Source organism: Hemitrygon akajei, chromosome 10 (genome assembly GCF_048418815.1).
Source record: "Hemitrygon akajei chromosome 10, sHemAka1.3, whole genome shotgun sequence".
Lineage (NCBI taxonomy): Eukaryota > Metazoa > Chordata > Chondrichthyes > Myliobatiformes > Dasyatidae > Hemitrygon > Hemitrygon akajei.
The window spans coordinates 172,496,561-172,520,099 of record NC_133133.1 but is presented as its reverse complement, the minus strand read 5'-3'; the positions used below and the strand labels follow the sequence as shown (position 1 = coordinate 172,520,099).

At 41.0% G+C, this 23,539-nt stretch overlaps 1 protein-coding gene across 1 annotated transcript; it reads left to right on the top strand.

The window, feature by feature from the left end:
• The first annotated feature begins 3,802 nt into the window (after window positions 1–3,802).
• LOC140734131 (homeobox protein DBX2-like) lies at window positions 3,803–21,892 on the top strand. Its single transcript, XM_073057708.1, has 4 exons — window positions 3,803–4,121; window positions 7,763–7,858; window positions 15,827–16,026; window positions 20,728–21,892. Exons 1-4 carry the CDS (start codon window positions 3,803–3,805, stop codon window positions 21,040–21,042), a joined length of 930 nt encoding a protein of 309 aa, XP_072913809.1. The 3' UTR covers window positions 21,043–21,892.
• The last annotated feature ends 1,647 nt before the right edge of the window (window positions 21,893–23,539 follow it).

Below are 23,539 nucleotides of genomic sequence, written 5' to 3'. Positions count from 1 at the left end.
GGTGAATGGTCCTCTGAGCAGCTGGTGCACATCACAAGTCCTGGTCATGTGACCACTGACACCAGACAGACAATCTTTGAAAAGTATTGACAATGTCTGGGGCCACCCGTCACTGCAACACACACAAAATGCTGGAGGAACTCGGCAAGTCAGGCAGCATCTATGGAAAAGAGTAAACAGTCGAGGTTTCGGGCCGAGACCTTTCTTCAGGACTGAGAAGGAAGGGGGAATTTCCCAGAATAACAAGGTGGGAGGAGGGGAAAGAGTTTAGCTGGAAGGTGACAGGTGAAGCCAGGTTGGTGGGACAGGTCAAGGCTGGAGAAGAAAGAAACTGATAGGAGAGGAGAGTAGACAACAGGAGAAAGAGAAGATGGAGGGGATGCAGTGGGGAGTATAGTAATAGGCAGGTGAGAAGCAGTAAAAGGCTGGGGTAGAGAATGGGGGAGGGAGGAGGAATGTGTTCATGGGAAAGAGAACTCGATAGTCATGCTCTCAGGTTGGAGGGTACCCAGACAAAAGACACTGTCCATGGACAGGTATATGGACAGGAAAGGAGTGGAGGGTTATGGGCTGAGTGCGGGTAGGTGGGACTAGGTGAGATTAAGAGTTCAGCACGGACTAGGAGGGCCGAGATGGCCTGTTTCCGTGCTGTGATTGTGATTGTTGTTATATGTCCAGAAGAAGAAAATGGCACTTCTATTGAAAAAAAATTATCATCGTCAAGACCATGATCGCCTGTGTCATACTGCTCGGCACACAATGAGTGACACGACATCGATATTTTGCGTTCGTTTTGCATTACTCATTTAAGTTAATTTTAAATATATTTCTTATTATAATATATCTTTTTTATTTTTATGTATTGCAATGTAGTGCTGCCGCAAAACAACAAGGTTCGAGACATGCCAGTGATATTATCCTGATTCTGATATCTTGTGGTCTTCTAGTCTAAGATGAATAGTTTCCCATCTCCCCAGTGATATTATTTGACCTGAACATTTTCAATTTTATTTCGTATTTACAGCATCTGCAGTACTTGGCATCGGATTAATCTTCCATAGGCAACTGTTCTAGAGATACAATATAAAAATAAGGCGCAGGTTTAACGCCTAAACGGCTCCACATGTTAGAGCGTACGCAAGCTTTCTTTCCCCGGGGTATCACGCATCTTTACCGTTCCATTCGTTTCTAAATATTTGTCGAGTAAATGAAACCTAACCCTTTTGGCCATACCTTGGTGTAGGATGTCTGCACCGATGCATATCTGCATTGCTACTTAAATAGACGGTGCCGGCGACAAACGCGTTTCTTTGCTCACGGGGAAAGAACAAACTTTCCTCGCAGTGATAGCCCTTACATCGATTGGGAATGGACAGCTACAAAGGCGTTAAAATAATTAACAAACAAGAGAAAATCTGCAGATGCCGGAAATCAAAGTAGTTCCTCCAGCACTTGTGTGTATTACAAAAATAATTAAATTAAATTGATATTGCAGCTGTATACATTGCCAAATTCATTCAAAATTCCTAAAGACTACAACCCTTCAGTGTCCGTATACATTCCTCGAAAAATACGCGTTCGGATCGTACACCAATATATATCGTCAGCATTACACTCCTTTATCCATTCAAATGATGGTGAAATAATAATCAGAACTGCTAAAAAGTAGGCAACATGTATTCTGTGTTGAGTAAAACTGACTTAAATGCAACCAGCAAATTACAAGTGTATTTCACTTCAAAACCGAAACATTTTAAAACTCCCGAAGAACTTATTCCTTTCCATAGATGCTGCTGACTTGCCTGAGTTCCTCCAGCACTTCGTGTGCGTGTAACTTTAAAACTTCCCTCGAGCACAGTATCAGCGCAAACTAAATGATTTTACAAAAATATATGCAGTCTGTCTTCTGAGGAAATGTGAAAAAAAAATTCTACAATAATTGAACATTGATCAATTATTCTTAAAATGGAACCTTGGGGGAAAAAAAAACACGAAGTTCCTCGATGATTAGCCGAACTTCCGACTCTGGGTTTATAGTTTCCGCCGATTATCAAATGCCCGTTGCTAAAACAAAATTTTATCCCGGAATACTTCCCCAATCTAGCACGTCAGGTAAACGTCCCAGACTCAGCTTGTAAGTGGCGAATGACTTAAAGCGGGCGAAGTGGCCCGTTATATTATCGGACCATATACAGAGTTCCCAATATTCATTCGTTTATGAAAAAGTAGTATCCACTAAATTCTACACCGAAATATCTTGAATTTTTAGCGTCCTAAGGAGAGATGTCACACAAAAATAAACAATTGATTTAGATCATGTTTTATACACATTTTGCAGAATCCACGAGTTAAAGACATCCAAATAAACACCATCGAAACCCAAGGCCCGTTCTATTTACATCCAACATTACCGGCGTATGTAAATAGAATTGTTTCAAGATGATCTGCTTATCCGGCTGTCAGCTTTAATTTTGTTCTTCAAGATTTCCCACTCCGTTTCGTCCTCAATAAGACTGAAATAAAACTCGGTAGCAGCGCACTTCATTCACTTCTGTTAGTTCCCTGAATTAATCAACTTTGTTAAGGGACGGGATCGTGCAATTAAACAAAATCTCCGTAAATCTCAAAAAAGATCTACATCAGAAACTTCTGAGAACACATATTCTCTGAATCCTTATAAAAGCAAAGAACGGAATCAATTCCAGTATTTGGAACCAGTTTGAGCGGCGGACATTTTGAACGTGTTTGGCCCTCAAACTAACACCAAAAATGAATAATTAGCCGTCCCACCTTTAGGATATTTCACAAATAACACTGAAAACGCCCTGAATTTTTTAAAAACGAATTATTGTTGAATATGTTGGTATTTGGTAGCGCGCACAGAATGGTTATTACTGATGTTAACCTGGCGCCAAATAAAACGGAAATGATACCTCAATATAGTTTCCTTTACTGGTTAGTTTCATTTAAGATTCTCGACGGATTTAATCTGTCGTTTGGCAAAAATGATTTCGGTTTTAGAAAGAGAAACTGCCAGTTAATTTGCCATCTCTGGGTTTAGAAACTGATAAATTAATATACAGATTCCAACAGGTAGATGATCGCTAAAGTTCGATTGACTCACTTTCAGTCTCAGCACTTACCACCAAACTACGAAACGTGGCTGATGTTCACTGGCAACGAACAGTCTAATTTTTTCTACCAGAGATAGCACTGAGTGAACTCTTTGAGATCTTTAATTTTTTACGTTCTTTTGATTTTTTTTTTTGTGATTAGATACCGGAATTGCAAATTGTGAAATAGGTTTGTAGATATCTGTATAAACACATCAGATTCATATAGATCCCTTTCTGTACCGACACCAGCCGTGTTCAAACAATGCTTAGGAACGTGTTCCCAGTACGGGGGCAGAGATTGTTTAAAAAAAAAGTGCCCATTAATGAGCAAAATCGCGTTTGGGTTTTAATCCATCGTCTTAATGTTAATGAAATGTGGCATGGTTCGCCATATGGTTGGAATTCGTCTCTACATGGAGTGTAGTGCACACACCTCCCATCCTAGTATAATTATGTTAGTTATCCCAGAGCAGAATCACATGTAAACCTTCGGGCCAATCACGTCACACTCTGCACTGAGAAAGGAAGGCTCTAGACTTTTTTTCTACAAAAAGTTATAACATTTAGAAGAGTCGCTCTATAGCAAGGGACGTCCTTTTTCAGCCGCGTTCGTCTTCGAAATTAATTGTAGCGAGTAAGGAAAGCAATCGGAGTGCTGTACCACATTATTAATTTTGTTCTCCATCATGCTTCCTAGCCTGATTCCAACATCCTCAGTATCCTGGGAGGTGCTGGGCCAATCTACTCATCTCAATTCACCTCAGCTCCCTGCTTTCCACAACTTGGGCAAAAGTTTTCTCATTGACAATTTGCTTCGGATAAATCCCCCGCTTCGACCGATTCCTGCAGACCCTGTGCCAGTGAAAATGCACCAAACTGCGGAACAAATCGGCCCATCGGGAGGTCCACATCCTACAAGATCCTCCTTTCAGCTCGTTAACCCCTCAGACAACCAGCCGGCTCCAGTCACCTCCACCAGCCAAACAGTCACATACCCCGAAATAGGTAAGGTTTCAGACCATTTCCACTTTATAAAGAAGACCATATTATATTCTGAAGCTTTAATACTTACGATTTTAACATCGCTTTTTAACCGCGTCGTGTTAACCTTTAAAATCTTCATTAATTAATGTTATCATGTTTTTGTTAATATCTATTTAACATATATTACTGTAAACTGATTGGATGGAATTATTAATTAGTAATAAATTGCTCATCGATAATTCTGCAATTCCCAAATATTCTAATTTTTTCCTAATCGTTTTATTTGTTCTCTTAGCTCTTACATACTGAACGAAATTACTACCCTTTAGACGAAATTACTAACCCTTTATCGAAATTACTAACCCTTTAGACGAAATGACTATCCATTTAGACGTTATCTTTGAGCTGCGAAGTACACCAGTGTAAGGCAGATTAACATAACAGTGGTCCCATAAGTCAGGACCTGTCCGCTCTAAATCCGAACTGATGACAGCTCGGTTGTAGGAGGGTGCATCGCACAATCTGAGTTTACACCGAATGCGTCTTTGTCTAGCTCAGGGATGTTCACAAATGTTCAAAAAATATTCGGACGAAACAATAACTGTTAACACATAGAGGTAAATTAACTGTAAAAGTGATAAACACACATGTTGAATCTCTCAGCTTCAGTGGACAGTCGGTCCATTTCCTCTGTTCAGGCTGGTACATTCACCTGCCTGCTTATCCAATTGGCCGTCTGATTGAAGCATTTTATATTTGTGTTTTAAAACAAAATATCAATAGGCCAACACCTGGTTCACTTGGACTCGAGAGATATACTGTATATTAAATTCAGGCTAGTAGTCAGGTATCCTTTGCATTTGTCATGTTTAAACTAAAAAAAGATGACAATTTCACCACCCCATAAATTCTGATTATAGGATTAATGTTCAATGTCATGTGACCAGAGGTATTTTGGCCAGATTCCATACAGATCAATACAGTGGACTCCTATTAATTGGGACACATTGGGCCCAGTACATGGCAATAGTAAATGTTGCCAAGGATGGTGAGGTCATTTCATGAAACATACTGGACTGCTTTGGTTCCATAAAGTAAGGAGAAATTTTTAAGAGTATTGTAGAATGTACAACTTATAAGCCGTTCATGTTGCCCTCTCCTTACACACTTAAATATTTTAATTCCTGTGTTGAAGTGAATTCTAATGAAATTAAAATTCCTAAAGTAGCCTGAGTTAAAGCAGACTCACAAACAAGCAATAAACAATTGTCTGTTTTATTTATTTATTGAGATACTGCGAGCAACAGGCCCTTCTGGCCCTTTGAGCCACGCTATCCAGCAATCCCAGTTTAATCTGAGCCTAACCATCAGGCAATTTACAGTGACTAATTTACCTACCAATCAGTACGTCTTTGGAGTGTGGGAGGAAACCAGAGCACGTGGAGGAAACTGATGCATCACGGGGAGAATGTACAAATGCCTTATAGGCAGTGACAGGAATTGAACCTGGGTTGCCTGTACTTTAAGGTGTTGTGTTAATCACTACTCTACTGTGCTCTGGTACTGATAATCGTTTTTCTCATCTTCGTATTTTGCATGACTCAATGCAGTCTCTTAGTTGTAATTCTTGCTCTTTGTGTTATCATTCGAAGGATGCTGTGAGCTATCTGTAGGTATCATTGGGATTAATTGAAAGTTCAACTGGTTTTGAATGGCAAATTTTGCATTAATGTAATATGAAATTAAATGGAAAAGATAACTGAAAGCCTAAATAGCCTGTGATCCCCAGGCTATTGAAAACCTTTTGAAAACCCCTTCCATCAGTTTGAAATAGCATCGGTTAAAGCAACATTTCTGTAAAGCCAGGCTTTCGTTACCCGTTTGGGACAGGAGTTCCCAACCTTTTTTATGGCATGGAGCCTTAGCATTAACCGTTGAGTTTGTGGACTCCAGGTTAGGAACCTCTGGCTTGGGACCTTTCTGATGTTTTTGAAAGTAGAAGATACCCCATTTGGCTCCTGCAATTATTTCCTTTCTAAGAATTAAAATCAAAAAAGATAAAATCCATTTCTAAAATGCTGAAAGATGTTTTGCACTTCTGTGGGCAAAAGCAAGCAATCTTAAGAAGTTCTTTTCTTCAGTTATATGCAGAACAAAAGGTCTTTTTGTGCTGACTTAGAGTAAAACAAAGTTCAAGCCACACCTAAACCTTTAAAGATACAGAACTTTCTGTTTTATATTCTTAAAATACAGTGCCTTGTAAAAATATTCAGTCCCAATCCTCTGTTCACGTAAATGGTATCACACAAGAGATTTTGATCAATTTAACTGAGAATTTTTATTCGTGAATCACATGCTCCTATTTTCTGTCATCATCATCATCATCGTATGACATGAGTAATCATGGTCTTCCATCTGTCTTTAATTTGAGATGTTCTAATAAGCTCTTGAAGACTTTAGCCCGTTCATCTCTTGGCATAACTCATGAATATCATGTGCTGTCAACCACGACTTTTTCTTCCACAATTTTTCCCGGCACTGCAAGGTGTTTGAACTTCTCTTTCCTCAGTAAGTGTCCCAAAAATTCCATAGCTGCCATTTTCACAGTGGAGCCCAGAAAAAAACAGGGAAAATACCATTACCTGGCTGATGCACAGTTTTAGGCTTACGCCACATGTACAGTTCCTTGCCCATAAAGACTTTGCGAAGCTTCACTTTGAAGATATTGTAAAATGTGAAAAAAGGTCTTGTGGTCGGATGAGACTGAAGTGGAACTGTTTGGCCTCAACATAAGTGGCATGCATGGCCTAAATCTAACGCTGCGGATTAGCCAGGTAGCCTACTGTAAAGTATGGTGGGAGTAGCATTTTTTATGGCGTTGCTTTTCAGCAGCAGGGACTAGAAATATTGTCAGGATTGATGGGAAGATGAATTCTGCTAAATACAGAGAGATCCTGGATAAAAACTCACTAGCCTCTGCTAGAAAGCTTGAACTGTTGCGGAAGTTTGTATTTCAGCAGGACAATGACCCAAAGCACATTGCCAGAGCAACCATGGGGTGGCTTCACATGAAGAAAATTAATGTCCTTGAGTGCCCAGTCAGAGTCCTGACCTTAACTCGATCAAACATCGCTGGCAAGATCTCAAGATAGCTGTCCACCACCACTCTCCAAGTAAATTGGCACAGCTTGAGCAATTTTGCAAGAAGGAATGGGCAAACCTTGCTCCATTACATTGTGCAAAGCTAACAAAGACTTATCCAAAAAGACTACTGGCTGGAATAGTTGCAAGAGGCGGCTTAACTAAGTGCTGAGCAAAGGGGAGGGGGGAGATGAATACTTTTGAACTACTGACATTTCAGCTTTGAATTTTTAAGATTTCCATGCTTTACAATTTCCCTTGTTTTTGGGCTTTACTGTGAAAAAAGGAGCATGTGATTCACAAATAAAAATCCTCAGTTAAATTGATCAGATCCCTGGTTGTAATACACATCTATGTGAACAAAGGCATGCAGGCTGAATACTTTTGCAAGGCACTGTATATTTTAAAGTCATGTCTTTACTGCTTCAGCATTATTTTAAGACATAATAATTTTCTTGTTTAGATGGGATGAAGTTGGCAGTACGACTGCTTATCTGACAATTTTTGTTCAATTTATATAGGTTTACCGAAATGTTTTCTGCCAAGTTTCCCGCAGGTTCTCTTGACGTGCTGTGGTGGGTCCTGTCAGCACCGGGTCTCCCCCACTGATTTTCCAAGTAAGTTTTTGTGCTGCATCAGTAATGCCTGATTTGTTTTGTATACCGTAGTAATACGATTTCATGTGGACTGAAAATGCCTCCATGTCAAATGCCACATTACAGCCGGACAGTTAATGTATTGTCATCTCAGTGGGTACCATCTCAATGACATTTTGCAAATCGCCACTGGCTTAAAAAGTTATTAACATCAGCATACATTATGGTGGTATGAAATCATGGCTTATATTCAACCTACCTCAACATTCTTTGCAAAATTTCTTGCCTTCTGGGAAAAAATACTTTTATTTATAAATCACCTATAGAAATTATAACAAATTTGATTCAGCATAATTATAATGAAGAGCATTAGTACCTTCTCAATATCAAATATAATAACAGGCATTGATGGCACTTTACAGGGATTACACTGGCTTTCCACAAGCAATGTCAAAGTGGCTGTTTAGTGAATTCTGATTTGCAGTGACTTGAGATGAAAAAAATCCCTTGGAAAGCTGAGTTGCAAACGTGAATGCTTTTTGACAAGTGAGGCAGCAAATTCTGGCTGTTTAATGAGCTGAGACTCTTTGAAAACGATTTGAGGGGGCTGCTGCTTTCCCACCGAGCGTCTTACTGTGGCTGTGGCATCCGCACAATGGGCAACAGGGCCGTGACCAATCGCCACTTTCACTTCCTTCATCCACACGCGACCTCGCCACTATTTTTCACAGTGCAGATGAACTTTTCAAATCAGCCTGTGTTAAGAAAGTAGTGGACAGGGGTCAGGTGCCCTTTCATCCGGCCATAAATAAAGGTCTGTTTCCAAGTCTTTGCTCCTGTCTCTCACATTCCACTGGGGGATCCCGCAAAGAACCATCATTGGGATCAGTTCATTGAGACATTAATGAAATCGACTTTTATAGACTTTCAGGGTACATCCTCCTGTCTACCTGAATGGGAATCAGTGGATCAAAGGAGCAAGACACAGCTTACATTTTTGTTTGGTTAATTCCAAAGAAGCGGGGGTTAGCCTAGGAGGAGAGATTGAGTTGCCTGGGACTATACTCACTGGAATTCAGAAGAGTGAGAGGGGATCTTATAGGAGTGTGCAAAGGGATAGGTAAGATAGGGGCAGGAAAGTTGTTTTCACTGGTGAATGAGACTAGATCCAGGGGATATGGCTTCAAAATCCAGTGAAATAGATTTAGGATAGAGATGAGGAGAAACTGCTTTTCCCAGAGAGTCGTGAATCTGTGGAATTTTCTGACCAAGGGAGCAGTAGAAGCTACCTCAGTAAATATACTTAAGACACAGATGGACAGATTTTTGCAGAGCAGGGGAATTAAAGGTAATGGGGAAAAGGCAGGTAGGTGGAGCTGAATCATTGGCCAGATCAGACATGATCTTATTGAATGGCAGAACAGACTTGATGGGCCAGATGGCCTACTACTGCTCCAATTTCTTATGTTTTGATGTAATGTGGTTGTATCTCCAGTTGTCTAAAAGCCCACAGTTTTTGGCTGCCCACCTGGCAAAGATGATTCCAGGCTTTTTCTTGTGTGCTTCTCTTTCAGCACTTTAAAATGCTGAAATTTCTAGCAGGCCTTTGACTACAGAATGGAATAAGTAAGTTGGAATTTGAGGGAAAAATCTGAGGAGGAAAGACAACATGATGGAGCGAGTGTCTGCCGATGGATGAAACATAAAACTATGGATTAGGTCTGAGAGGATTCTTAGGATAAGATAGGTTGGATCATGGAGGCATGGAAAGATTGAGAATGAAGTATTTGAGGAGCAGTGTAAGGGCAAAGAGAGTTTATTGGAACCTCATGAAGGAGTAAGGTGGTGGCGTTATGAGTGAGTTGAAGTGTGCGGTGAGTAGCAAGTTGAAAAGTGGTATCAGTTTAGGATAGTTATCAAATTCTAAGGTGATAAAGACTTAGATTGGAAGTTCAGTGCAGGGTAGTAATTTAAGGACAGAGAAGACAATGTTCCAAAAATGAGGAAATAAGTGATGTAGTGCAGTTATCGATTCAACTACAAAGAAGGCACAACAGTGGCTGTATTTCACTTGGAGTTTGAGGAGATTTGATATCTCACCAAAGACATTCACAAATTTCTACAGATGTACCATGGAGAGCATTCTAACTGGATCCATCACCATCCGGTATTGGGGGTGGGGAAAGCCATTGTGCAGGAACGGAATAAGCTGCAAATGGTTGTAAACAGTCTGTTCCATCATGGATACTAGTATCCATAACATCCAGGAATATTTCAAGGAGCGATGCCTCAGAAAGGATCCCCATCATCCAGGTCACACCTTGTTCTCATTGCTACCATCATGAAGGAGCCTGAAGACACACACTCAACGATTCATGAACAGCTTCTTCTCCTCTGCCACCCAACTTCCGAATAGGCATTGAACCCATGAACACTACCTCACTAATTTTTATTTCTATTTTTACATTTTTTTCTATTATATATTTCATTGTTCTGCTACTGCACAGACAACTAATTTCATGAGAAATGCCGAGGATATTAAATCTGATTTTGATTCTGAAACTGTACATGTAAAAGAATATTTGGCACAGGATCCATCAAAATACTATTTTTTAAATTTGTTTTTTGGTTTCTATGTATCCATGTAAGACTTCTTACTCTTTTCCAAATGCACATATAGATATATTTTGTACGCAAAATGTGTGCAGCCTTTGACAGATGAATTCATTAACCCTCTAAGCCATGAGTGATATTGGAGAAGCCTTTGGCGGTTTTAACTTGTCAGATATCACCAGTGTTGGTTGTCTGCTTATCAAAATACAAATTGCATAAATATAAACCATCATTAATCAAATTTCATTGAATCCATGAAACTCACAATGGAATTAAAAGTACTGAAGAAATTCCTCACCATACAAGTTCATAACAGACATATTGATTTGTTCAATAGATAATGGCTGTGTAAGTTTCAGTTTTGTTGTTAATAGCTTATTGATGCTCTGGGTGGTTTACTGATTAATCAATAGTGTAAAGAAATGCTAGTATTGTAAAACCCAGTTAGATTGTAGAGTGATATTGTGGTAGGCTGATGGATATGTTATCCAATTAGTGATTTTCACCAGTTACACTGGACAACAATTTTTTTCAAAATTGTTGCTTCCTCAGAATTTTTGTTCATGATAGACCATCTGAAGCTAAACACAAATATCACTTCAGACAACTTGTGTCACGTAGGAACTTCGAGGAACAAGAAATTAACTTGTATTGAATATAATATGTTTAATTGCTTCACAGAACTGATGCTTTGCAATAATTCAGCAAAGCTAAAAATGTTTTGTTGATGATTTTCGTGTGTACTCAGTGTCTGAGGCTTCTCACTTAAGTGTCCAACAATAATTAGCCAGTAGTGATGGATTCTAACCGAGAGAAAATCTGCAGATGCTGGAAATCCAAAGCAACACACACAAAATGCTGGAGGAACTCAGCAGGCCAGGCAGCATCTCTGGAAAGTCGACGTTTCAGGCTGAGACCCTTCAGCAGTGCAAACGGACTCGGGAGTTCTTGTCCAGGATTCCCTAAAGGTTAATTTGCAGGTTGAGTCTGTGGTGAGGAGGGCAAATGCAATGTTAGCATTTGTTTCAAGAGGACTAGAATTTAAAAGCAAGGATGTAATGTTGAGACTTTATAAAGCACTGGTGAGGCCTCACCTGAAGTTTTGTGGGCAGGTTTGGGCCCCTTATCTTAAAAAGGATGTGCTGAAACTGGGGAGGTTCAAAGTAGGTTCACAAAAATGATTCCAGGATTGAATGGCTTGTCATATGAAAAGCATTTGATGGCCCTGGGCCTGTATTCAATAGAATTCGGAAGAATGAGGGGTGATCTCATTGAAACCTATCGAATGGTAAAAGGCCTTGATAGCATGGATGTGGAGCAGGATGTTTCCTATGGTGGGAGACTCTAAGACCAGAGGACGCAGCCTCAGAATAGAGGGGCATCCTTTTAGAACAGAGACAAGGAGGAATTTCTTTAGCCAGAGAGTGGTGAATCTGTGGAATTCATTGCCACATGAAGTTGTGGAATCTTTATGTATATGTAACACAAAGGTTGATAGATTCTTGATTGGTTAGGGCATGAAAGTATATAGAGAGAAGGTGGGAGATTGGGACTGAGAGGAAAAATGGATCAGTCGTGATGAATTGATGAAGCAGATGCGATGAACTGAATGGCCTAATTCTACTATATCTTATGGTCTTATGAGCAGTCCTGATGAAGAGTCTCGGCCCAAAATGTTGACTGTTTACTTTTTTCCATAGATGTTGCCTGCCCTGCTGAGTTCCTCCAGCATTTTGCGTGCGTTGTTTGATGGATTCCAGTTGCCCTGTTTCTCCATGACTACAAAGTCCTGGTGAAACCTTTCACCATGCTTGTCACTGACAGCGCCAAGATTCGCAGGGAAGAAATCTAAATGGGAATGTAGAAAATGAATCTTTAGTGACATGTTGCACTTCAAGGTTCTGTATGCTTGGAGCATGTCGTCAACCAGATGTATGTAGTTTGGTGCTCTGTAGTTGTCAAGAAACTTTTCAACAACATCCTTAAATGTCTTCCATGTGATTTTCTCCGGTCCCACTATAAGTTCCTCAAATTGCCTGTCATAGATGACCTGTTTGATTTGTGGACCAACATAAATGGCTTCCTTAAACTTGGCATCAATTATTCTGTCTTGAGTTATGAATAGAAATAACAAATATAGGCGATTTCAAAAATTAATGTGTGATAGGGAAATTTCATGGTGATTTCCATGACCAACGGTGCAAAATTCATAGTATATACCCAAAAGTATTAGGAAGCAAAATGGGGAAATAAATGGAATTGCAAATTGTGAGTCCAGAATGTTGGGTAAGAAAAGATGCACGTAAGGTAAGGAACAAAAGCAGAAACTTATTTATTCAATTACTAAATGCTACTTTATAATATTTTATACATCTTAGATTGTTAAAGTCCATTTATTGAGTATAAGTATATTTCCATACCAAACAAATAAAACCTCCTTGAAATTCAAATGTGCAATGCAGTTGTAAGTTAAAACATGGTTTTATTTTCCTGAGAGATATGCAGTAATAGTTAAGTCCATCTGGATTGGTTTGGGTCAATCTAAAAATTCAACCAAGTGTTTCCTTAAATCAGCCTTATACACCAGATATACCTTGTACAATAGGAGCACATTGGTAGCACATAGAGAACATAGACACTAGGAAGCCTGTGCGGAGAGCTTTTAAAGTTGCACTGGAGTAGCTCCACTCTCTTGACCTCAGAAGTCCAAGTCCAGTGGTACGAGCAAGAGTCACAAACTGGGGTCTTCCCTGGTTACAGTGGATGACCATGACATCTCCTGTGCCTTGTCATGCCCTTCACTCTCCAAAAAGCATTGCAGAACTGCCTTCCTGGCCATTGGATCTCTTTGTAGATCTCCTTCGCCTAGTCTGCTGGAGCTGAATTTGCATGCTAGGACAGGCATGTCCCTGTCTCTCTGGGGTGTGAGGTCACCAGGTACCCTCACTTGGTTTAACCCGCTTGTTGAAGCACTGTACAAGGGTGTGGCTGCTGTCACATGCTAGCTGGAGCCACAGGTGGGAGCTGGCAGTCTGGTGGGGACCAAAGGTGAGTGAGCTGCCCGAGAACAGTCAGGACAAGCCCCTTCACCAGAGGGACTACCCCTCTCCGGAACACCATACACCCCATTAGGAGCACATAGGCTGACGCCATTTGATATACGTCACTCAATTTCTATTACAATCATGATGCCCCAAGTGCAACAATTAGTAATAACTCCTGGGAGAACCTGGCCTTTCCAGCAGAGAACTGGTTTGGGACATTTGCACTTAAATTAATTCCTTTCCACCTCACCATCCTTTCATCTTGCAGAGACTGAGTTCAAAGTCTTAACCCACAATCGGCCACTATACCAATCCACTCAAGCCAGCCCTCTTCAGAGGTATTTCTCCTGCTCAACCTTCCAAAATGCGGTTGGTATCTTACACTCCTTCACCTCCTGTTGAAAGTGCTGTATCCATTCTTCAACAAGCAAGTGCCAGTGCAAAACTCCAATTCCCACTGATCAGCTGACTGCACACAGGTTCAATTGAGCCTGTGTATTCTGTCTGTCCTAAGTCAGCCTTGAAGTTGAGTACCAGGTGGTATACTTCTGATTTGGATAGTTTGTGGTACGCAGTAGCTGCACTGGAAGCTTTAGGGTTTGGAAACAGTTGAACTTTAAGGGTAAACTAAGATTTAAGGGCACATTAATATTTAAAGGTACACTAAGATTTAAGGGCGCACTGAGATTTCTAGACTCATGTTTTCTGCCATATTGGATATTAATGGAGTAGATCCATAGACTTTGTGGTCACCAGTTGCTTCTTGCTTTTGAAAGAAAGAACATGCAACTGTTGGTATGAACTTATCCTTTTAGTCATATAGTCATTGAGCAGTACAGGCCATTCAGCCCACCTGATCCGTGCCAAACTATTATTCTGCCTAGTCCCATCAACCTGAATTTGAACCGCAGCTGTCCATACCCCTCCCATCCATGTACTTATCCAAATTTCTCTTAAATGCTTTATTGATTTTTTTGAAAACATGGTTTTCTGTTAGATGTCAATTCTGGGGAATTTCTGGCGAACATCAACAGCAAATCTCATCAGTTTAGCTCAGCAGCCTGAATTCTCACTGACAGCACACCAGGGATTAAAAGTTAAAATTTCATACTCTGGCTTATAAAGTGGGAAATATCGATATGAGATTAAGATGGAGCTAACTATTATGTTTTATAACTTCAAAACATTAAAAGAATTCAAAGGAAGACACAGGAGTCAGAAATGCAAGTCTAACCTCCTATTTATTTTAAGCGGGCGCGCACGTTTCATGTGGTAGTGTGATAACGTATGCAATTCACGTACTTCTACATATAACCCGTAATGAGTTATTTAAATGAGCAGGAATGCTGAATCAACCAGTATATGTGCAAGATTACTCAAATATTATTGAAATATTAAATACACTAACATTTCAAACAGGAATAAAAATAATGACTTTAAGATCCACCATATTTTGTTGTTCCATTGAATAGTAATCCTCAGAACAAAAATGTACCTTTTTCAGGAAGGAAGTCAGTATTAAGCATTAAGGCTTAGCACATCATTGAAATCTTACCCCCCCCCCCCCCGCCCCCCAGTGCGGCAGTGCTAATTAATCAGTGTATTTTATGAGCTGAACAGTTCATAGGTCCTGTAATTCTCCTCAAATCACTGATTTCCCATGGTTACAGCGGAGAAGGTTGTGAAATAGTTTGCAGAACACAGATAGTTATCATGCTTTTTCCATGTTCAGCTGCAGATGTACTGTAATGTGCAGCAGATGATCTGATTGCTTATCTGACTGTACGTACATGTGTACAAAGCAATTATGTATACCATGTTAACTTCCTTTTCCCCAGGCTGAAATGGCTTACATGAGGGGATATAGTTTTAAGGTGCTTGGAAGTAGATACTGAGGGGATGTCAGAGGTAAGTTTTTCACACAGAGAGTGGTGGGTGCATGGAATGCACTGCTGGCAGTGGTGGTGGAAGTGGATAGAATAGGGGTTTTTAAGAGACAGATAGGTCCGTGGAACTTAGAAAAATAGAGGGCTATATGGTAGGGAAATTCTAGGCAGTTTCTAGAGTAGGTTACATGGTCGGCACAACACTGTGGGCCGAAGGGCCTGTAATGCGCTGTAGAGTTCTATGTTCTTTGTTCTTAGTGTCTGAGCAATATCCTCCCACATTTCCCTTCCTTATTGCATGTATATTGTGATGGGAGTTGCAACCTGAAGGTTTTTACTCCCTGATGTTGTGTGGCGGATGTAAGAGATAAAATAAATTCTAATTCTAATTGGGCATCTGTATAAAATGTCCCGTATTCCTAAATATATACTGTTTTGCTCTCCAGTTAACAGTTCTTTCAGGAGCTGTGAATTTCCCCTTTGGCCTCAGGTTAGTCACAATAAGGTGCGACGAGGAATCCTGCGAAGAGTGGTCTTTTCTGAAGAACAACGGAAGTCGCTGGAGAAGACCTTTCAGAAGCAGAAATACATTAGTAAGACAGACAGGAAGAAACTGGCCACTCACCTTGGTCTTAAAGACTCTCAGGTACATTACACCAGTCTATTGAATTCACTCATGAACAAAACCTTATTCTGTAGTTCATATTTTGTACACTAAAGCAGGGTTCTCAACCTGAGGTCCATGAACCCATGGGTTAATGGAAAGGCTCCATGGCATAAAAAAAGGTTGGAAACCTCTGCTTTAAGGTAAGAATGATCACAAAACAATGGTTGCAGCAGAGATATTCTGCAGATCCATAGAATGTGCTGATATTGGAGAGGGTTCAGAGGAGGATCACAAGGATGATTCTGGGAATGAAAGGGTTATCAAAGGAGGAATGTTTGATGGCTCTGAGTCTGTACTCAATGGAATTTAGAAGGATGGGGGTGGATCTCATTGAAACATTTCGAATGTTGAAAGGGCTAGACAGAGTAGATGCGGAATGATTCCCATGATGGGGGAGTCTAGGACAAGGGGGCACAGCCTCAGGATAGCGAGGCATCCATCTAAAACAGAGATGTGGAGAAATTTCTTTAGCCAGAGGATGGTGAATTTGTGGAATTTGTTACCACAGACAACTGTGGAGGCCAGGTCATTGGGCCTCTGCATTTAAGGCAGAGAATGATAGATTCTTGATTGGACGTGGCATCAAAGGTTACGGGGAGAAGGCTGGGGAGTGGGGAATAAAAGGATCAGCCGAGATTGAATGGCAGAGCAGACTCGATGGGCCAAATGGCCTAATTCTCCTCCTATGTCTTATGGTCTTATGGTCTAATTGTTAAATCACAGAAGGAGGCCTTTCAGCCCAAACCTGTTCTATGGAAAAACAATTCAATCAAATGCATTGCTTCTCTATCATAAATCAGCTCACAAAGCACTCCTATTAATCCCATTCCCCCTCTTAAGACCCTGTAACCTCTTCACTCTTACATTCCCATCAAATTCCCTCTGGCTCAGGGGTTCCCAAACTTTTTTATACCATGGACCAACACCATTAATCTTCTTCCACCACGGTATTTTGTAATTAAAGCAAATTGTGTAACATTATAACTTTGATCAGTCTGTGGCCATTCTCAACCCAATCTAAGCCTTTATATTTGTAGTTTATTGCATGTCTAAGCTGAGCTGACCTGGAAGCAGAATACCTTTTCCAGATACTGACACTGAGTTAGACTTGACATCTACTCCTGAGAGAGATACCCAACTGTGTTATTCCTCAGTAACCACCCCCATGAAATGATGTGCTGCCTGCTCCTGAGTCGGAGGCTTCTGTTGGTCAGGTTTGTTGCGTCCTAGCTGTCTAGGAATGCAAACGGAGGTGGTATGATATGAAGAGCGAGCTGTTGCCCATGTAGCCGGCTCTCCCTCTCCACACAGCTGATGAACCCAAAGGAACGGCAGAGATGGATACAGTTTGACATAAGCGGTGTCGCAGGAGTTATCAGTCAGCATTGAACTCAATATAGGACTGTCTTAGGGACTCCAGCTCTAGATTTTTCCTAGGGATTCACTTGTGAAACCCACCCTACGAGTGGGTATAGCCACAAGACGGTGGAAGTTTGAGATCAAAGTTTTCCTTCTCCTTGCTGAGCTGCCAACCACAGCTGATGAACCCCATATGCCTGAAGCGACTGGTTTTAAGGTACTAGTAACCCACCTTTGCCTCTTCTCCTGTCAGAAGAAACGGTTCTGCTGAGCTTAGTAGCTAAGCTCCACATGAAGGCCAGGAGATGGACTTGGTTGTCAGAGGCTATTTGAGATGCACGTCACTGGGAGCATTTAATAGGTAGTGGGAGCTTTAACAGCCTTACGGAACCAAGGTAGAACCTGACACTGAAGCCAAGGGAACAATGGTATGGAGATACAAGAATCATCCACTCTATCAAGGCCTTTCGCCATTCAATAGGTTTCAATGAGGTCACCCCCCATTCTTCTAAATTCTAGTGAATACAGGCCCAGAGCCATCAAACTTTCTTCAAGCCGTTCAATCCTGGAATCATTTTCAAGAACCTTCTTTGAACCCTCTACAGTTTCATCACATCCTCTCTAAGATAAGGGGGCCAAACCTGCTCGCAATTTACCCAAACGTTACCTGTGCAGATGTTCAAATACAAGGCTGTACAAAAATTTGAACATATCCAATGCAGATTATGTATGTATCTAGTGCAAAGTACACTAAACTTATAGTGCTGACAAAGTAGGCTGTCCACTTCCTGTTTTTAATCATATACTGTTTATCACACTGACTTCTAAACGTACAGTTGGAGTAGTGTTTAGAACAATGCTTTACAGTGCAAGCTATCAGGGTTCAATTTCCACTGCTGTCTGTAAGATGTTTGTACGTGTTCCCCGTGACCACATGGGCTTCCTCTGGGTCATAAGTTCTCAACACGGGGTCCATGCCCCCCGCAGTTGGTCAATGGTAGGGGTCCTTGGCATAAAAAATGTTGGGAACCTGATGCTCTAGTTTCCTCCCACATACATTCCAAAGATGCACAGGTAGTGAGCTGTGGGCATGCTGACACTTGCTGGCTGCCCCCGACACGTCCTCGGACTTCGCTAGTCTTTGACGTAAAACAACGCATTTCACTGCACGTTCCGATGTACACGTGACAAATAAAGCTGATCTCTAATCTCTTTAAATCTCTCCAACAATTGTAATTTCAGAGAGGTCTGAGTGTAAGCTTCGTACTCATCACATGAGAGATAAAACAGTTTCTTTAAGGACCTGATAAATGACAAATACCAAGCTGATTTAAGTTAAATTTGCATCAAACAATAGTAATGGATGATGGATTTGTATACTGAGCAGAGTCATGGAGTTATAGAAAAGTACAGCACAGAAACAGGCCTTTTGGCTCATCTAGTCCACGCAAAACCATTTAAACTGCCAACTGCCATTGATCTGCACTTGGATCATGGGCCTCCATACCCCTCCCATCTTTGTACCTACCCAAACTTCTCTTAAATGTTGAAATCAAGCCCACATGCACCACTTGCACTGGCAGCTCGTTCCACACTCTCACCACCCTCTGAGTGAAGAAGTTGCCCCTCATGTTCCCCTTAACTTTTCACCTTTCACCCTTAACCCATGACCTCTAGTTGTAGTTCCACCCAACCTGCTTGCATTTACCCTATCTATACCGCTGATAATTTTGTATACTTCTATCAAATCTTCTCTCAATCTTCTACGTTCCAAAGAATAAAGTCTTAACCTATACAATCTTTCCCTATAACTAAGGTCCTCCAGACCTGGCAACATCCTTGTAAATCTTCTCTGCACTCTTTCAACATTACTTACATCTTTCCTGAAGGTAGGTGGCCAAAACTGCACACAGCACTCCAAACTATGCCTCTCCAATGTCTTATGCAAATTCAACATAACATCCCAACTCCTGTATTCAGTATGTTGATTTATGCAGGCCAATGTGCCAACAGCTTTCGTTACGACCCTATCTACCTGTAACGCCACTTTCAGTGGGTTATTGACCTGTATTTCCAGATCCCTTTGTTCTACCACACTCCTCAGTTCCCTACCGTTCACCGTGTAAGACCTCCCCTGGTTGGTCCTCCCAAAGTGCAACACTTCACACTTGACTGCAGTAGTTTTGATTAGCTTTGTTACAGGGGACTGTGTATAATGTTGGTGCCTGTTTTGTTAAAGCAAATATTTACCCAGTCAAAAGAACAGTGGGATATTGGAAATGTAAAGGTTGGTGTAGTGGCTACTTTTAAACAAACCAAAACTGCTCGGAGTCTAAGCACAGTGGTGGGGGGAAGGTGGCGGTTGACGCTGTATGACATGCTCCATGAACAACAAAATTCTAAGTTGAAGAAGGTTAAAATGAAGTGTCTTGTAACAATAAAATAAAACTAATGAAACGAAACCCAGCGATAAAACGAAATAAGTGGAATAACCGCATTCAAAGTGAAATAAGCATTAGGGATCTTAGTGTATTTAAACATCAGCGATAAGCAGTCATAACTCCGCCATGGACGGTCCGAGGCTCAGCTGAGAAAATAGAGATGTTTGGGCATGGAGTTAGCAACCCCATCCCTTAAAAACCCAGGGCTACAGAAGCGCCGGCAGGAGCTCCAAAGATCCCATCCCTGGGAGAGGAGGGACATACCCAAGAAGATGGGCCCAACCTGGAGAAAGGTTGAAGGATTGGCCCAATACAGAGGACTTTACTGAGCTACTGTCAGTGGCCTTTGCCCCTATGGTGTAATGGGGCGGAAAAGAAAAAAAATTCAAATGGTCAACAAAAAAAAAAATTCCCTCGATCTGCTCTAACCAGACTAAAACTGAACATAAGACCAAGCATGAATAACCCTCACTTCTACCACATCCCAATCCATGTGACAGATTAATAATAAACACACAACGCAAAATACACCACGGACAGACAGAAAATAGATGCAGTTGGTTATTATATTTCAGCCCTCCACTTAGGAGAGGAAGTTAGTGACCACCTTCTTGCTGAAAGTTCTGTATCATTCTGCAATGTCGTTGCTAGAAGTATCGAGAATTTAGTTTGGTACTTAGCTAAATTGTTTCAGATTTTGTTTAATTTCAGAAAGGCTTTTATATTAGTTTCATACTTTCAAGTAGATAGTTGTTTTAAATTATGAACAATAATGTAATTTTAATATTTTAAGTACAGGAATTTAGAGAATTGAGAAGCTTTTAATTTCGTTATTTTGTTATTTGTACTGATGCTGTTATTGATATTTTCAACTCAAAAGGTAAAAATTTGGTTCCAGAATCGAAGAATGAAATGGCGAAATACTAAAGAGAGGGAATTGCTTTCACAAGTATGTTCACTGGAGCACACGTTACAAGAGAAACCACTCTCAACTTCTGATTCAAGCAACAGTATCGCAAACGAATCTGACAGAAAATCAGCACGTATGGGCCAGTCGTCTGTGTGCCAATATGTCGCAGTTTCATCAGCGCCTCAGAGTAGTCACCCTGGTGAGAACAGAGCTCCAGATGTGAAATTAGAATTATTTAAAGCATCCTCACACTCCCACCCTGTACACCAGCAAAAAGACACATAAAATGTAGAAGAGTGTAGCACAGGAACAGGCCCTTTGGCCTACAATGATATGGCGAACCAGCTAAAAAGCAAATCAAAAAAACACCCAAACACTAATCCCACCTGCCTACACAATGTTCATATCCCTTCATCTTCTTTATATTCATGTGCCTATCTAAACGTCCCTTAAAAGCCTCAAATGTATTTGCCTCTACAACCATACCAGGCAGCGCATTCCAGGCATCCACCACTCTCTGGGTAAAAAAATTTACCCCTCACATCCCCCTTGAACCTGCTCCCTCTCGCCTTCAATGCATGCCCTCTGATATTAGACATTTCAACCCTGGAAACAGATAATCCCTTCCTACTCTTAACTTTGCCTCATAATCTTATAAACCCTTATCAGATCTCCATCAGCCTCTGGCGCTCCAGAGAAAACTACCCAAGTTTATCCAGCCTCTAAACCAGGCAGTATCCTGGCAAACCTCTTCTGCACCCTCTTCAAAGTCTCAAAATCCCTTCTGTAGTGAGGCAACCAGAACTGTAACCTGGATATTAAATTCCCACCAATAATAAACTTCATGCGATCTGTTCATCTGTCATGATAGGAACTAGCACAGCTTGGGGAGACATTTTCTGCATCGATGACACCATGAAACATTGTATGCCTCTAATAATGCTGTCAATTTACTTTATTGCATTTAAGCGGTGATTCATTTGTAGATCTTCAAAAGCTAATCTATGGGGATATGTTTTCATAGTAAAGAATTTGACTGTGAAATGTACATTGTTTTTACACTTGCCCAGCATTTTTCATTTGCCATGTATTATATTTTGATGTATTAAAACAAAACTGAATGAACCGGAGTCTAATAGAGGATTAGATTTGTATTTTGCATTTTACATTGGTAAGAAATACAAGACAATTGATATGAATATTGATATATCTGATTCAGACTCATTTATATATCACATGTACATCGACACATACAGTGAAATGCATCATTTGTGTGAACAGCCAGCACAGCCTAAGGATGTCCTGTGGGTAGCCTGCAATTACTTCACCTGCAAATCTGCCGGGGCTGTCTATTGTGCCCGGTGCTTCCGATGAGGCATCCTTTACATTGGTGAGACCCATCGTAAACTGGGGGACCGCAACGTCAAGCACCTCCATTTCACCTGCCACAAGTGGGACTTCCCGGTGGCCAAACATCTTAATTCCGATTCTCATTCCCGTTCCAGTGTTTCAGTCCATGGCACCCTCTTGTGCCAAGATGAGGCAACCTTCAGGGGGGAGGAGCAACACCTTATAATCCATCTGATTATATGAATATCAACCTGATGGCATGAATATCAATTTCTCCTTCTGGTAAACAAATTACCCCCTCTGGAATTTTACCTTTTCTCACCTGCCTATAACTTCCCCCTGGGTTCCTGCTCCTTCCCTTTGTCCCATGGTCCACTCTCCAATCAGATTCCTTCTTTTCCAGCCCTTGACCTTTCCTACCCACCTGGTTTCACCTATCACCTTCCAGCTAGCCTCCTTCCCCCCCCCCCCCACCATTTTTTATTCTGGCATGTTCCCCTCTTCCTTCTCGGTCCTGAAGAAGGGTCTCAGCCTGAAGTATCGACTGTTTATTCATTTCCACAGATGCTGCCTGACCTGCTGAGCTCCTCCAACATCTTGTATGTGTTGCTCTGGATTTCCAGCATCTGCAGACTTCCTCGTGTTCAGTATTGCATATATTCTGGCATTAAATTTTCCTTTGTGAAAGATGGCAGGTAACAGCTAGCAACACTAAAACAAAAAAAATGTAGGAAGAACTCAGCAGGTCAGGCAGCATCTATGGAGGGAAATGAACAGGTTACATTGTGAGCTGAAACCCTTTGTCACAGAATTTAGCATTACCACCATCTTTAATCAATATAGGCATTGATTTTTATAACAATCTTCTGTTAATACAAGTCTGGTGATGCCCGATCCTGTCCAACATTGATAAGAACCATGAGCCTGATTAATACTTGGTTGGGAAATCCACCTGGTAGTACCTTAACTTTACCTATGGGTGGTGCTGAGATGAAGCTGGAAATAACCCGTATTGTTCCTAATATATAAATAACTTGGATGACAGGATAGGGAGTATGATTAGAAATTTTTCTTGTGACATAAAAACTGGAGGAGTTACTGTCCTGCCACTGTCAGTAAGGAGTTTGTATGTTCTCCCTGTGACCGCGTGGAGTTCCTCCCAGTCCAAAACTGTACCGGTTGATAGGTTAATTGGTCATGTTAAATTGTTCTGTGATTAAGCCAAGGTTAAATTAAGGGTTGTTGGGTGGTGCACTCAAAGGGCTGGAGGGGCCTATTCTGTGCTATACCTCGAATCAATAAATAAAATTAAAAGATAGGTTTATTAAAGATACAATGGGACGTAGATCAGCTGAAAAATTGGGCAGAGCAGAGGCAAATGGAATTTAATCCGAGCATGTGTAATGCGCTTTGGGAGGTTGCACTCTGGTAG

Bases quoted from the DNA above. Each gene is read 5' to 3' on its own strand.
- LOC140734131 (XM_073057708.1), top strand. From the start codon at position 3,803: ATGCTTCCTAGCCTGATTCCAACATCCTCAGTATCCTGGGAGGTGCTG. The intron at 4,122-7,762 runs GTAAGGTTTCAG...CAATTTATATAG, and splicing joins AGTCACATACCCCGAAATAG to GTTTACCGAAATGTTTTCTG. The intron at 16,027-20,727 runs GTACATTACACC...TCAACTCAAAAG, and splicing joins TTGGTCTTAAAGACTCTCAG to GTAAAAATTTGGTTCCAGAA.